Genomic DNA, 14,651 nt, shown 5'->3' with positions numbered 1-14,651 from the left:
GCATAGTCTAAGAATTATTTCTCTTTTATTTATTTGATTTAATATGATTGTGTTAAAATTTTTAATTCATTAGAAATTCTGTTCTTAAACTCAAAATGTGACACCAAACCATTGCCTTTACATGTCCTCATATATATTTACAGTCTAAGTACATCTAAGAAAAAAAATAAAGAAATAACAGCCACAGGGTATGTATGCCACACTCTGTTCGTTGGGAGATGGAGCAAATTGAGAATATGGATTGAATTTGGTGTTGAAATTTTATTTTTCTCTCATTTGTCTGGGAGGAAGCCATTTTTTCCTTGGAAAAAATTGCTTGGGTTCAGCATTGACTTTTCCCTTTAATAATTGAAAACCACTGTTCGTTATTTACATAAAACTTTTTTTTCTTGTCTGCTTTATATAACCTTTCCCCTCATAAGAATTTTAGGAATTCCCTGACATTTCTCTGGGTTTTATGCCTGCTTTATCCCAGATGTGGGACATAGACAATCCTGACGGTGTGTGTGTGTGTGTGTGTGTGTGTGTGTGTGTGTGTGTGTGTGTATCGGTGCTCCATTTGAAGGTAGTTCTTTTAGCTAGTGAACAAATATGCCACTCGGGGGAAAAAGAGCTATAAAGAAAAGCACTTAGATAAGGTAATATTTAAGCCTGCTTTACATTTCTAATTTACTGATGGATACCAAAGCTGTATGTGCATACAGTGGTTTCAAGTGATAAGGAGGAAGTGCATTCACCGGTCATCCAGTCTTTCAGTCCTGGGATTTTCTTTTCTGAATGAATGTATGACAGTTTCCTAGTTGCAGATCCCTGAGTCTGTCCTTCAGGAAGAGCTGAACATCAGCCCAGGGAGCTCTTGGCAGATAGATTCATCTGTCTTTTCTGGTCCACCTTCTGCTCCCACAAAGAGGACAGTTAACCTTACACTGTTTTATCAGATGTGCCAGGTTCAGAGGGTAAAATGTAAAGAAGAAAGATGTCATTGCAGTGAAATAGGCTGGATTAAGAAACACAGGATTTTTCTCCATTTTTCATAGTGGTTTCCAGGTTTCTTGGGTTTCCAGGAAACAGTTTATCATCAGCTTTTGGCGACTGTGGTTTATGTATTCATGTCTAAGATACTATAAAAATCTCAAATTTTCTGCATGATAATTTATAAGAAAGACAATTTTTTTTTCTGCTTCTCTATAAGTCCAAAGTTGTGTTTTCGGGATGAATCCTATCTGGTAGAGCGCATTTAGGTCTATAAAATTAGACCTTGTGAGCTCTAGTAAGTTCGTCCCTATTTCAACTTTTAGTTTTATTAAGAGATTCACAGACTGGAGAGATGGCTCAGCAGTTAAGAGCACTGACTGCTACTCCATGGAGTTCAAATCCTAGCAACCTCATGGTGGCTCACAACCATCTGTAATGGGATCTGATGCCCTCTTCTGGTGTGTCTGAAGATAGCTACAGTGCACTCATATAAATAAAATAAATCTTTTAAAAAAAGAGAGAGATTCACATGCTAAAATGCTTAGTTCTTATAGGAAGTGAGAAACCTGTCTACTGTGTGCTTCTACCAGGGATGACTGACTCTGTGTTTCTTGTAGGATCGTTCGAAGATGATTTGGCTGCCTTGGAGACTTGGAGATCTGGTGCCACGATGAGGACTCACACACGGGGGGCTCCCAGTGTGTTTTTCATATGTTTGCTTTGCTGTGTGTCAGCCTACATCACTGACGAGAACCCAGAAGTCATGATTCCCTTCACGAATGCCAACTACGACAGCCACCCGATGTTGTACTTCTCCAGGAAAGATGTGGCAGAGCTCCAGCTGAGGGCTGTCAGCTCCCATAAGCACATCGCGGCTCGTCTCACAGAGGCCGTGCACACCATGCTGACTAACCCCTTGGAGTACCTCCCTCCTTGGGATCACAAGGAGTACAGTGCCCGCTGGAATGAGATCTATGGAAACAACCTGGGTGCCTTGGCGATGTTCTGTGTGCTGTATCCTGAGAACATCGAAGCTCGAGAAATGGCCAAAGACTACATGGAGAGGATGGCAGCGCAGCCTAGTTGGTAGATTTTTGTCTTTTCCTTCTTCCTGTATGAACCTTGTCACTTCAAGAAATGATTCAAGATCTGGCTCAGTTGGTAGAATGATTGCCGAGCAGCATAAAGCCCTGGTTCCTACCACCGGGTTAATCGAGCACAAGAGATACAGATGGGAGGGTGGCAAGTTCAAGGTCATCTCTAGCTGCATAGTGAGTGTGAGGCCAGCCTTTTGATACTTGAGCTCCTGTCTCCAGAGGGGGGGGGGCGGAGGAAGAAAGAAAATAGACATGAATATCCAACAATTTTAAAAGACCTAATGTTTCAGTTTAGAAGGATCATATTGAGAGGCAACTTAACCAAAGTGGGGAAAAATTGAAGACTTGAGCAACCAGTATCATGTTATTAGCTGAGAGTTTCTTCCTGTTTAATATACATTTACAGTTATGGGTCACTTGATGAAGGCAAACTCTGAGAACACATCAGTAATCGATTTTGTCCTTATGTGACTACAGTGGACTATATGTACACAAAACTAGCAGTCATTTATAGGGTATAGCCTATGGCTCCTAGGAACTGGATTGACAAGCAATATGTGGTGAAACCAAGCAGGAGATGGGTGAAACAGTGCATGAAGGAAGCTGCTGCCTGCACAGCACAGTGTGCTTGCCCATGGTTCTTTTTGTTTAAGTGGAAGGGATACGCTCTAAAATGAAGTGAAGTGCATAAACACGTAAATCAATAACAGTTGCTTCTCAGACATTATGCCCTATAGACAGTTCTATGTGCTAACTTTTTTTTTTTTTTCGGAGCTGGGGATCGAACCCAGGGCCTTGCGCATGCTAGGCAAGTGCTCTACCGCTGAGCTAAATCCCGAACCCCACTAACTTTTTATAATTGGCAGTGTAGTAGGCTTCTTTCTACCAACACCCCCATGAACATGTGAGCAGAGACATCTTGTACTGATGTTAGAGTAGTTATAATATCACTAGGTATTAAGACTTTTCAACTCGGTTGTAATCCTGCTGGGTTACTCTCATATATGCTTTTCCTTGGAGTAGAACAACATTACCTGATACGTTATTGATTCTTTTTTTTTTTTTTTTCCCGGATCTGGGGACCGAACCCAGGGTCTTGCGCTTGCTAGGCAAGCGCTCTACCACTGAGCTAAATCCCCAACCTCTGTTATTGATTCTTATTATTTGGTCTTAGATTGTGATTGACAGTCTTCTGCCAAATTGACTAAAATGTTTTAGCCTAGAAGGTACTTCAGTCAGTTAACATTTATGTGCATTTTGTGATAAAAAGGTGATGAAAGTCATTGTGATGGGTTGACTGACAATTTACAAAGAAAATTCTATCTAGTGAGCAGGAGAGTGTTCAACCCTTTGGGAAAGATAGTTCTGCAGGGAATTGTGTGAAGAATTCTGATTAGGTCATAGTTTACTTTTCAGGAGTTTTAAGACTCAAGAACAAACTTCCTGTCTCCTCTTGGTTTAACTTGAATTTGTTTATAACTCATATTTCCATCTACTTTAAAAAAAATAAGGTTTGAACCGACTAAACGTAGACTTCTGTACGAATTTTTGTTCCTAAACTCCAGCTTAACGCACATTCACCGGTTGGTTGCTTAAAATGTTCACAAATTGTATGAGACAGGGTCACTTATTTATTTATTTATTTATTTATTTATTTATTTATTTATTTATTTATCCATTTTTATTAAATTGGGTATTTCTTATTTATATTTCAAATGTTATTCCCTTTCCCAGATTCCAGTCCAATATCCCCGTAACCCTCCCCCTCCCCTTATATATGGGTGTTCCCCTCCCCATCCTTCCCCCATTACTGCCCTCCCTGCAACAATCTCGTTCACTGGGGGTTCAGTCTTGGCAGGACCAAGGGCTTCCCCTTCCACTGGTGCTCTTACTAGGCTATTCATCGCTACCTATGCAGTTGGAGCCCAGGGTCAGTCCATGTATATTCTTTGGGTAGTGGCTTAGTCCCTGGAAGCTCTGGTTGGTTGGTATGGTTGTTCATATGAGGTCTGAAGACCCTTTAGTTCTTCCAGTTCTTTCTCTGATTCCTTCAACGGGGGTCCCGTTCTCAGTTCAGTGGTTTGCTGCTGGCATTCGCCTATGTATTTGCTGTATTCTGGCTGTGTCTCTCAGGAGAGATCTACATCCGGTTCCTGTCAGCCTGCCCTTCTTTTCTTCATCCATCTGATGTAATTGGAGGGCTGTATATGTATGGGCCACAGGCTCTGAATGGGTGTTCCTTCAGTCTCTGTTCTAAACTTTGCCTCCCTGTCCCCTCCTAAGGGTATTCTTGTTCCCCTTTTAAAGAAGGAGTGAAGCATTTGCATTTTGGTCATCCTTCTTGAGTTTCATGTGTTCTGTGCATCTAGGGTAATTCAAGCATTTGGGCTAATATCCACTTATCAATGAGTGCATACCATGTGTGTTTTTCTGTGATTGGGTTACCTCACTCAGGATGATATTTTCCAGTTCCATCCATTTGCCTATGAATTTCATAAAGTCATTGTTTTTGATAGCTGAGTAGTATTCCATTATGTAGATGTTCCATATTTTCTGTATCCATTCTTTTGTTGAAGGGCATCTGGGTTCTTTCCCCTTCTGGCTATTATAAATAAGGCTGCTATGAACATAGTGGAGCATATGTCTTTGTTATTTGTTGGAGCATCTTTTGGGTATATGCCCAAGAGAGGTATAGCTGGGTCCTCAGGTAGTTCAATGTCCAATTTTCTGAGGAAACTCTAGACTGATTTCCAGAATGGTTGTACCAGTCTGCAATCCCACCAACAATGGAAGAGTGTTCCTCTTTCTCCACATCCTCACCAGCATTTGCTGTCACCTGAGTTTTTAATCTTAGCCATTCTCACTGGTGTGAGGTGAAATCTCAGGGATGTTTTGATTTGCATTTCCCTTATGACTAAAGATGTTGACCATTTCTTTAGGTGTTTCTCAGCCATTTGGCATTCCTCAGCTGTGAATTCTTTGTTTAGCTCTGAACCCCATTTTTAATAGGGTTATTTGTCTCCCTGCAGTCTAACTTCTTGAGTTCTTTGTATATTTTGGATATAAGCCCTCTATCTGTTGTAGGATTGGTAAAGATCTTTTCCCAATCTGTTGGTTGCCGGGTCCTTTGCCTTATAGAAGCTTTGCAGTTTTATGAGATCCCATTTGTTGATTCTTGATCTTAGAGCATATGCCACTGGTGTTTTGTTCAGGAAATTTTCTCCAGTGCCCATGTGTTCAAAATTCTTCCTCACTTTTTCTTCCTTTAGTTTGAGTGTATCTGGTTTGATGTGGAGGTCCTTGATCCACTTGGACTTAAGCTTTGTACAGGGTGATAAGCATGGATCGATCTGCATTCTTCTACATGTTGACCTCCAGTTGAACCAGCACCATTTGCTGAAGATGCTATCTTTTTTCCATTGGATGGTTTTAGGTCCTTTGTTAAAAATCAAGTGACCATAGGAATGTGGGTTCATTTCTGGGTCTTCAGTTCTATTCCACTGGTCTATGTGCCTGTCTCTGTACCAATACCATGCAGTTTTTATCACTATTGCTCTGTAATACTGCTTGAGTTCAGGGATAGTGATTTCCCCCGAAGTCCTTTTATTGTTGAGGATAGTTTAAGCTATCCTGGGTTTTTTGTTATTTCAGATGAATTTGCAAATTTTTCTGTCTAACTCTATGAAGAATTGGATTGGCATTTTGATGGGGATTGCATTGAATCTGTAGATTGATTTTGGTAAAATGACCATTTTTATTATATTAATCCCGTCAATCCATGAGCATGGGAGATCTTTCCATCTTCTGAGATCTTCTTCAATTTCTTTCTTCAGAGGCTTGAAGTTCTTCTCATACAGATCTTTCACTTGCTTGGTTAGAGTCACACCGAGGTATTTTATATTATTTGGGACTATTATGAAGGGTGTCGTTTCCCTAATTTCTATCTCAATTTGCTTCTCTTTTGTGTAGCTACTGATTTATTTGAGTTAATTTTATACCCAGCCACTTTGCTGAAGGTGTTTATCAGGTTTAGTAGTTCTCTGGTGGAACTTTTGGGATCAGTTTAATATACTATCATATCATCTGCAAATAGTGATATTTTGACTTCTTCCTTTCCAATGTGTAACCCTTTGATCTCCTTTTGTTGTCTGAACGTTCTGCAAAGGACTTTGAGAACTATATTGAATAAGAAGGGAGAGAGTGGGCAGCCTTGTCTCGTCCCTGATTTTAGTGGGATTACTTCAAGTTTCTCTCCATTTAGTTTAATGTTAGCTACTGGTTTACTGTATATGGCTTTTACTATGTTTAGGTATGGGCCTTGAATTCCTGTTCTTCATGACTTTTATCATGAAGGGGTGTCGGATTTTGTGAAATGCTTTCTCAGCATTTAATGAAATGATCTTGTGGTTTTTATCTTTGAGTTTGTTTATATAGTGGATTACGTTGATGGTTTTCCATATATTAAACCATCCCTGCATACCTGGGATGAAGCCTACTTGATCATGATGGATGATTGTTTTGATGTGCTCTTGGATTCGGTTTGTAAGAATTTAATTAGTATTTTTATGTCAATATTCATAAGGGAAATTGGTCTGAAGTTCTCTTTTTTTGTTGGGTCTTTGTGTGGTTTAGGTATAAGAGTAATTGTGGCTTCATAGAAGGAATTTGGTAGCGCTCCGTCTGTTTCAATAGTTTGGATAGTATCGGTATGAAAGTCTGATAGAATTCTGCACTGAACCCATCTGGACCTGGGCTCTTTTTGGTTAGGAGACTTTTAACAACTGCTTCTATTTCTTTAGGAGTTATGGCATTGTTTAAATGGTTTATCTGTTCCTCATTTAACTTTGGTACCTGGCATTTGTCTAGGAAATTGTCCATTTTCTCCAGATTTTCAAGTTTTGTTGAATATAGGTTTTTGTAGTAGGATCTGAAGATTTTTTGAATTTCCTCTGATTCTGTAGTTATGTCTCCCTTTTCATTTCTGATTTTGTTAATTTGGACACACTCTCTATGTCCTATGGTTAGTCTGGCTAAGGGTTTATCTATCTTGTTGATTTTCTCAAAGAATCAGCTTTTGGTTCCATTGATTTTTTTTGTATCGTCCTTTTAGTTTCTACTTGGTTTATTTTAGCTCTGAGTTTGATTATTTCCTGTCTTCTACTCCTCCTGGGTGTATTTGCTTCTTTTTGTTCTAGAGCTTTTAGGTGTACTCTCTCCTGTTTCTTTCTGCAGGAACTCAGATCTATGAGTTTTCCTCTTATCATAGCTTTCACTGTATCTCTTAAGTTTTGGTGTGTTGTACCTTCATTTTCATTAAATTCTAAGAAGTCTTTAATTTCTTTCTTTATTTCTTCCTTGATGAGGTTATCATTGAGTAGAGCAGTGTTCAACTTCCATATATATGTGTAAATTCTTTCCTTATTGTTATTGAAGACCAGCTTTTGTCCGTGGTGGTTTTTGATAGCACGCATGGGATTATTTCTATCTTTCTATATCTCTTGAGGCCTGTTTTTTGACCAATTATATGGTCAATTTTGGAGAAAGTACCATGAGGTGCTGAGAAGAAGGTATATCCTTTTGCTTTAGGATAGAATGTTCTATAAATATCTGTTAAGTCCAGTCGGTTCATAACTTGTTAGTCTGTCTATGTCTCCATTTAATTTCTGTTTCCATGATCTGTCCATTGATGAGAGTGGGGTGTTAAAATCTCCTACTTTTATTGTGTGAGGTGTAATGTGTGCTTTGAGCTTTAGTAAGGTTTCTTTTATGTATGTAGGTGCCCTTGTATTTGGAGCATAGATATTTAGGATTGAGAATTCATCTTGGTGGATTTTTCCTTTGATGAACATGAAGTGTCCTTCCTTATCTTTTTTGATGACTTTTAGTTGAAAATTGATTTTATTTGATATTAGAATGGCGACTCCAGCTTGCTTCTTCAGACCATTTGCTTGGAAAGTTGTTTTCCAGCCTTTTACTCTGAGGTAGTGTCTGTCTTTGTCTCTGATGTGTGTTTCCTGTAGGCAGCAAAATGCTGTGTCCTTATTATGTATGTAGTTCGTTAATCTATGTCTTTTTATTGGGGAATTGTGTCCATTGATGTTGAGAGATATTAAGGAATAGTGATTGTTGCTTCCTGTTATATTCGTATTTGGATGTGAGGTTATGTTTGTGTACTTGTCTTCTCTTTGTTTTATTGCAAAACGATTATTTTCTTGCTTTTTCTAGGGTGTAGCTTGCCTCCTTGTGTTGGGCTTTACCATTTAGTATCCTTTGTAGAGCTGGATTTGTAGAAAGATATTGTGTAAATTTGGTTTTGTCATGGAATATCTTGGTTTCTCCATCTATGCTAATTGAGAGTTTTGCAGGATACAGTAACCTGGGCTGGCATTTGTGTTCTCTTAGGGTCTGTATGACATCTTTCCAGGATCTTCTGGCTTTCCTAGTCTCTGGTGAGAAGTCTGGTGTGATTCTGATAGGTCTGCCTTTATATGTTACTTGACCTTTTTCCCTTACTGCTTTTAATATTCTTTCTTTGTTTTGTGCATTTGGTGTTTTGACTATTATGTGATGGGAGGAGTCTCTTTTCTGGTCCAATCTATTTGGAGTTCTGTAGGCTTCTTGTATGTTTATGGGCATCTCTTTCTTTAGGTTAGGGAAGTTTTCTTCTATGATTTTGTTGAAGATATTTACTGGTCCTTTGAGTTGGGAGTCTCCACTCTCTTCTATACCTCTTATCCTTCGGTTTGATGTTCTCATTGTGTCCTGGATTTCTTGAATGTTTTGGGCCAGTAGCTTTTTCCGTTTTATATTATCTTTGACAGTTGTGTCGATGCTTTCTATGGAATCTTCTGCTCCTGAGATTCTCTCTTCTATCTCTTGTATTCTGTAAGTGATGCTTGTATCTATGCCTCCTTGTTTCTTCCTTTGGTTTTTTATATACAGGGGTGTCTTCTTTTGTGCTTTCTGTATTGTTTCTATTCCCATTTTCAATTCCTTCACCTGTTTGATTGTGCTTTCCTGTAATTCTTTCAGGGATTTTTGTGATTCCTCTCTAAGGGCTTCTACTTGTTTAGTTGTGTTTTCCTGTATTTCTCTAAGGGAGCTCTTTATGTCTTTCTTAAAGTCCTCCAGCATCATGGTCAAATGTGATTTTTAAATCTAGATCTGCTTTTCTGGTATGTTTGGATTTTCAGTGTTTGCTTTGGTGGGAGAATTGGGCTCTGATGATGCCATGTAGTCTTTGTTTCTGTTGCTTGGGTTCCTGTACTTGCCTCTCGCCATCATGTTGTCTCTGGTGTTACATTGTTTTGCTATTTCTGACAGTGGCTTGACTGTCCTATAGGCCTGTGTGTCAGTAGTGCTGTAGACCTGTTTTCCTGTTTTCTTTCAGCCAGTTATGGGAACAGAGTGTTCTGCTTTCAGGCGTGCAGTCTTTCCTGTCCACTGGCTTTAAGCTGTCCCTGTGACAGGAACCAGAAGGGCCTGCCCCTACTTCTCCTGGGTCCCTTTGCACAGGGCACCCAGATGGTGCTAGGCATTTTCCTCTGGAGTCAGAAATGTGGGCAGAGAATAGTCTCCTCTGGTGTCCCAGGTGTGTTTGCCCCTCTGAAGATCTAGCTCTCCCTCCCATGGGAATTTTGTGCAGGGAGCTGTTTGGCCGGGTCTCTTCAGATCAGGGTGCATTCTGGACTGCAGGACTCCTGCAGCTTGACTGCCCTATCTTCCTGTGCCCAGAGACCCTATATAGTTTCCTCTTGGGCCAGGGATGTGTGCAAAGGTGGGCAGAAGTGGTGGTCTCTCCTGCCCTGCAATCTCAGTAGTGCCCACACATCTGGGCGATCAGCACTCTCTCCCATGGGGTTTGGGAACAGGGAACTGTGGGCCAGGATCAGCTTGGTTTGGGCGCCAGCTAGAAACCGGAAGTGACACGTCCCAGAGGAATTTTGCCTTTGTGTGTCCTGAGTGTAACAGGCAAGGTCACTTGGAGCAAAAAAGTTTGTCTTACCTTTGGTCTCGGGCCTGAAGTTGCTCCTTGGGCCTGGGGTTTCAACTCTCTGTGAAGGCAGCAACCAGAAGGGCCTTCCCCTCCTTCTCCTGAATCCCTGTGCACAGGGGCCCCAGATGGCACTAGGCGTTTTCCTCTAGAGTCAGAAATGTCAGCGAAGAGTAGTCTCCTCTGGTTTCACAGGCATGTCTGCCCCTCTGAAAGTCTAGCTCTCCCTCCTACAGAATTTGGGTGCATGGAGCTGTTTGACCGGGTCCGTTCAGATCCAGGCTGCAGCTTGACTGCCCCTATCTTCCTGTGCCCAGAGACCTTATTTGAGTCTTTTATTTTTAAAGATTTATTTTATGTATGTGAGTACACTTTAGCTATCTTCAGACACACCAGAAGAGGTTATTAGATCCCATTACAGATGATTGTGAGCCACCATGTAGTTACTGGGAATTGCACTCAGGACCTCTGAAGGAGCAGTTAGTCCTCTTAACCACTATCTCTCCAGCCCCAAAACAGTATTAAAACTACGCAAGTTACCACTTGTCATAGACTTGGAAAGGACTGGTTTTAAATGCTTAGTGATTTCTGTAGTGATTGTATGGTGAGCATATTTTACATGAAATACGTCTTAGTGTCACAAAGGTGAAGAGTAGCAATTTGTAGCCCTATGGTAACCATCTGGCATCTCTTAATGGACAAGACTCTGGAAGAATTGATGTTCAAGCATTATCAGAGCTGAATTTGTAAAATGGTTGTTAAATAATGTAGTTTTTCTGAAGCTTAGGATATTTTAGGCTGAAAAGAGCCTTTCATGTAGCTTGCCCTGAGTATGACACACTTAGCCATGGGTGTCATATCTTCTGACCTGGAGTCACATTTATAAGATCACATTGCAGTTCTGGCACCAAGCAAGAAAATAAACTATGTATGAAAACATGCCTGGTACTTGTACAGCAAGATGATGTTATAAAATATTACAGTAGTGTAATATTATACTAGGTAGGAAAAAAAATCCCCCCTTTTCTGTGTTTATTCTTTTGTAGTTTTTTTTTTTTGCATAGTTAGGTGGATTTTGATAGATGATGATGCTCATGAAATACCCAAGAGAAACGCTTACTGTAAAAAGCCAGCTTCATCCCACAAAAGACTGAGATTAAAAATGTCTTTGTAATGGAATTTTTAAAGCACAAATATGAGATTGTTAGGAAAATTGTACAAGACCAGTAACTAGTATACACATCTGGCTGTTTGTATTTAATGAGTGAACAGTGTCACCAGGATTAAATGCCTTCTCTAATAAAAGAAGGAAAATAATTTCAAATAAAAACGTTAACAGTCACATAGTCTCCATAAGTACAGATTTACCAATCACTAGGGGTGAGAAGAGGTTTTCTAACTGTGCTGTTACCCAGTGGCCAAAAGCCACGCTGTCACTTAGTAGACTCAACTGAACTTAGTAGGACTGTTTTCTCATGATCAGTCTAAACTGGGGTTAGAATTTGAGATTGGGTCTTGATATCCTTGTTTTCATTTTAGATAATTTAATCTTTTCTGTTCTGCTTTTGAATGCTCTTGTAGAAATAGTAACTATTTATAAACAAACAGCCATGTTCAAACCTAGATTCTTAAACATTCATTTAGGGCTCAGATTGAACATAATCATTTTATACAACTTAAAATATTGCTAAATGTTTTTATATTCCAGTTACCTTTGCTTAAATTGCTCAGTTTAATACAATTCTTCATTATCTACACAAAGTATACTCAGAAGATCGTCATTGCCTTAGGTAGAGTATGCTTATATCCATTTCAGAAAAAATAAAAGAACTGGTTGTATTCATAAATCAATAATCAATATTACAGAGTTAAACCTCCTCATAATGACTTCATCTGTGGAACGTATTTGCCATTTCCTTGAACATTTCTACTCTTTTTGAAAATGACTAAACTGTACTCATTCTATCAGCTAACATGTTAAGCATCTACTGTATGTGGTGCTAGTGATGTAGATTCAGGATTGAGGAATTGGCCCAGCAGTTTTCTGCTGTCTACCTGGGGTGAAGAGTCTTCCTACAGTGAGTACTTCTGTTCAGAGCTGAGCATGAGGAACATGCAGTTAAGGATTTTATTCATGACTTACTTGAACACTGCGGAAAAGGAACCAACTTGGGAGTTATTCTGCCTGTGCCCCTACTTGGGCTGCTTCAGACGAGTCTCTCAGTTTGAGGCTGAGCATCCTGGTGTACAGCAGTAGCATGCCTTCTTTACAGTCACTTAGTGTGAGCTAACCAGTGCACAGTACTCTGAAAGTTCTTGTCATAAAGTAAGGCCTCAATAAAGAATAATGGCAGGTGACGATAGTTATTGACTCTGCTATTTTTACCTAAGACATTGGCCCTAATTGATTTTTAATTGTTATTTATAGATTTTTTTAAGAAGGAAATAATTTTGTTGAGAGATTTTCATTGTTTTTGTGTTTTTCAGATTGTTGTCAGAGCTAGACCATTTGTATTACTCAGAAAAGTTGCTGTTGACAATGTTCCTTGAAAACTTGAACTGTTTGTCCTCCAGGACCCCTCTTTATGTGTACAAGAATCTAGGGGTGAGGTTATGAAGAGGGCTTGGGAGAAAGTAATAATGACACTTTTTTTGTTTGATGTTAAAGCTGGACTTCTTTTCTCCTTGCTGTGGGAAAATACCCGGCAAGCAGCAGCTGGAAGGAAGGGTTTAATTTTGACTCCCAGTTTCAGGTGTCATTCATCGTGATGAGGATGGTCATGGTGCATCCAAAATGATGGTTGCCCATGGCCAACAAGCTTTTTCCTTTTATGCATTTTAGGACCTACATCCAGAATGGTGTCACCACTACTTTTGGGATAGGTCATCTAGAGGCTCATCTCATTGATTCTGTCAAAATGACAATATTAACCATCTCATGTACTGAATTTCATTGGACGTTAGTAAATAAAGAGATTTAAAGGTTCACATACATAGATTTATTTAAGAATTTCAGCTGTGCCAGGCATGGTGGCCTATGCCTTTATTCCGAGCACTAGGAAGTCATAGGCAGGTAGATACTGAGACTGAGGCTAACCTGGTCTATAGAGTGAGTTCCAGGACAGCCCAGGGCTACACAGAGAAACCCTGTTTTGGAAAGAAAGAAAAGAAGGAAGGAAGGAGGAAAGAAAGAGAAAAGAAAAAAGAAAAGATTTTCAGCCACTGTGAAATAAAAGTTAAATTGAAAATGTTATTTAACTGTACTAATTGTACCAAATACACTATGAAGTAGAAAAGAAATCTGAAAGATTGAGAATAGTAGGGTGGCTGGGACGTATGTATAATAATAATTGTATGGGTCCTTTAAACACCATAGAAAGACGAGGTGTCTTTGTGTACTCCATCTCCATGTGTGGAGGCACCCACATCCTTTCCACAACGTTTTTCCTGTCTTGTGTTTGTTAATGCTAGGGTTGTGCATTGCTTACTTGTAAACTCAATTAAAAACGTCTGTGTGTGTTTGTGTGTGTGTGTGTGTTGTGTGTGTGTGATGGTATATGTGGTGTGTGTGTGTGGTGTGTGGTATGTCTGTGTGTTGTGTGTGTGTTGTGTGTGTGTTGTGTGTGTGTGTGTGTGTGTGGTGTGTGTGTGGGTGTGTGTGTGGTATATGTGTGTGTGTGGTGTGTGTATGTGTGTGTGTGTGTGTTGTTGTTGTTGTTGTTGGCTCAGGCGTCAGTGTACTTCTATCAACCTGATGGCCTGAGTTCATTCTCTGAGACCCACATGGCTAAAGGGGAGAACTGGTTCTCACAAGTTGTCCTTTGACCTCTATATGTGTGCCATGGCATGAATACATGTGTGCACACACACAAAATACAATGTAAAAAGTTGCAACAATGAATGCACATAAACAGAATAGTACTTTCTTTTTTCATCAAGAGTTTAAAATTCAAGCCAGGAAAATAATAGTCTAAAAAAGTGTTTCCTAGAGATTTTAAACAGATTCCCATGAAGATCAGTTCAATGATATTTTGGAGTCAGCACATATTAATCTGTTTTTTTTTCTTAAACATTTTGTAATGTGCAGGCCTTTTTTACTTTCTTACTTGTGCGTGCCTGTATTGTGCCTTTACCATCACCAAATTTAAAGACACATAATACAGAATTCAAATAGAAAGTAGCTGAAAAAGTAGTTGAAGAGTTGGGAAATGGCTTGGGAGGACAATAGTGAGACTCACTAAAATGCATCACACATGTGACCTCGAGTGGGCCACATGTGGCCCCTGAGGTTGATTTGTTTTATTTATTCATTTATTTAGCAACAAGATGATAGGCTTCCTCAGCGTTGAAGTTTACAGTGCCCATGAGAATAAAAATCAGGTCAGTTATTCTATAAAAGAACAATTATTCTTAGCCCAAAGACTACAGAGAATCTTCTGGATTTTCAGAGTACTCTCCTAAGCATCCTCCAGTGTGGGCAATGAAGTCTATTGATGCTTTTCAGATAGCACTGAAGGGGGAGCAGGGAATATGTTGTCTGGTGCATGCATAGATTCCCTTAACAGAGCCTCTCCTGAGCAGATTTC

The 14,651-nt window shown here is 39.6% G+C and overlaps 2 protein-coding genes across 6 annotated transcripts in view; one reads left to right on the top strand and one right to left on the bottom strand.

Moving 5' to 3' along the window:
* The window catches only part of P4ha1 (prolyl 4-hydroxylase subunit alpha 1), a 1,160,453-nt gene that overhangs the window by 994,067 nt on the left and 151,735 nt on the right, over nucleotides 1-14,651 (bottom strand). The gene's annotated exons all lie outside the window — the stretch shown is intronic.
* The window catches only part of Dse (dermatan sulfate epimerase), a 71,240-nt gene that overhangs the window by 23,670 nt on the left and 32,919 nt on the right, over nucleotides 1-14,651 (top strand). For 2 of the 3 annotated variants that reach the window (XM_032888349.1, XM_032888351.1), the window contains exon 2: nucleotides 1,593-2,061. In XM_032888349.1, coding sequence (XP_032744240.1) covers nucleotides 1,646-2,061 — 416 coding nt within the window. In that variant the 5' untranslated portion in view covers nucleotides 1,593-1,645. Of the gene's footprint in view, nucleotides 1-1,592; nucleotides 2,062-14,651 lie in introns of those variants that run through there. The other variant, XM_032888352.1, reaches the window with a different exon arrangement.

This window comes from Rattus rattus, chromosome 18, assembly GCF_011064425.1.
Source record: "Rattus rattus isolate New Zealand chromosome 18, Rrattus_CSIRO_v1, whole genome shotgun sequence".
Lineage (NCBI taxonomy): Eukaryota > Metazoa > Chordata > Mammalia > Rodentia > Muridae > Rattus > Rattus rattus.
The sequence above is the reverse complement of the archived record's forward strand: the minus strand, read 5'-3'. Positions and strand labels throughout refer to the sequence as shown.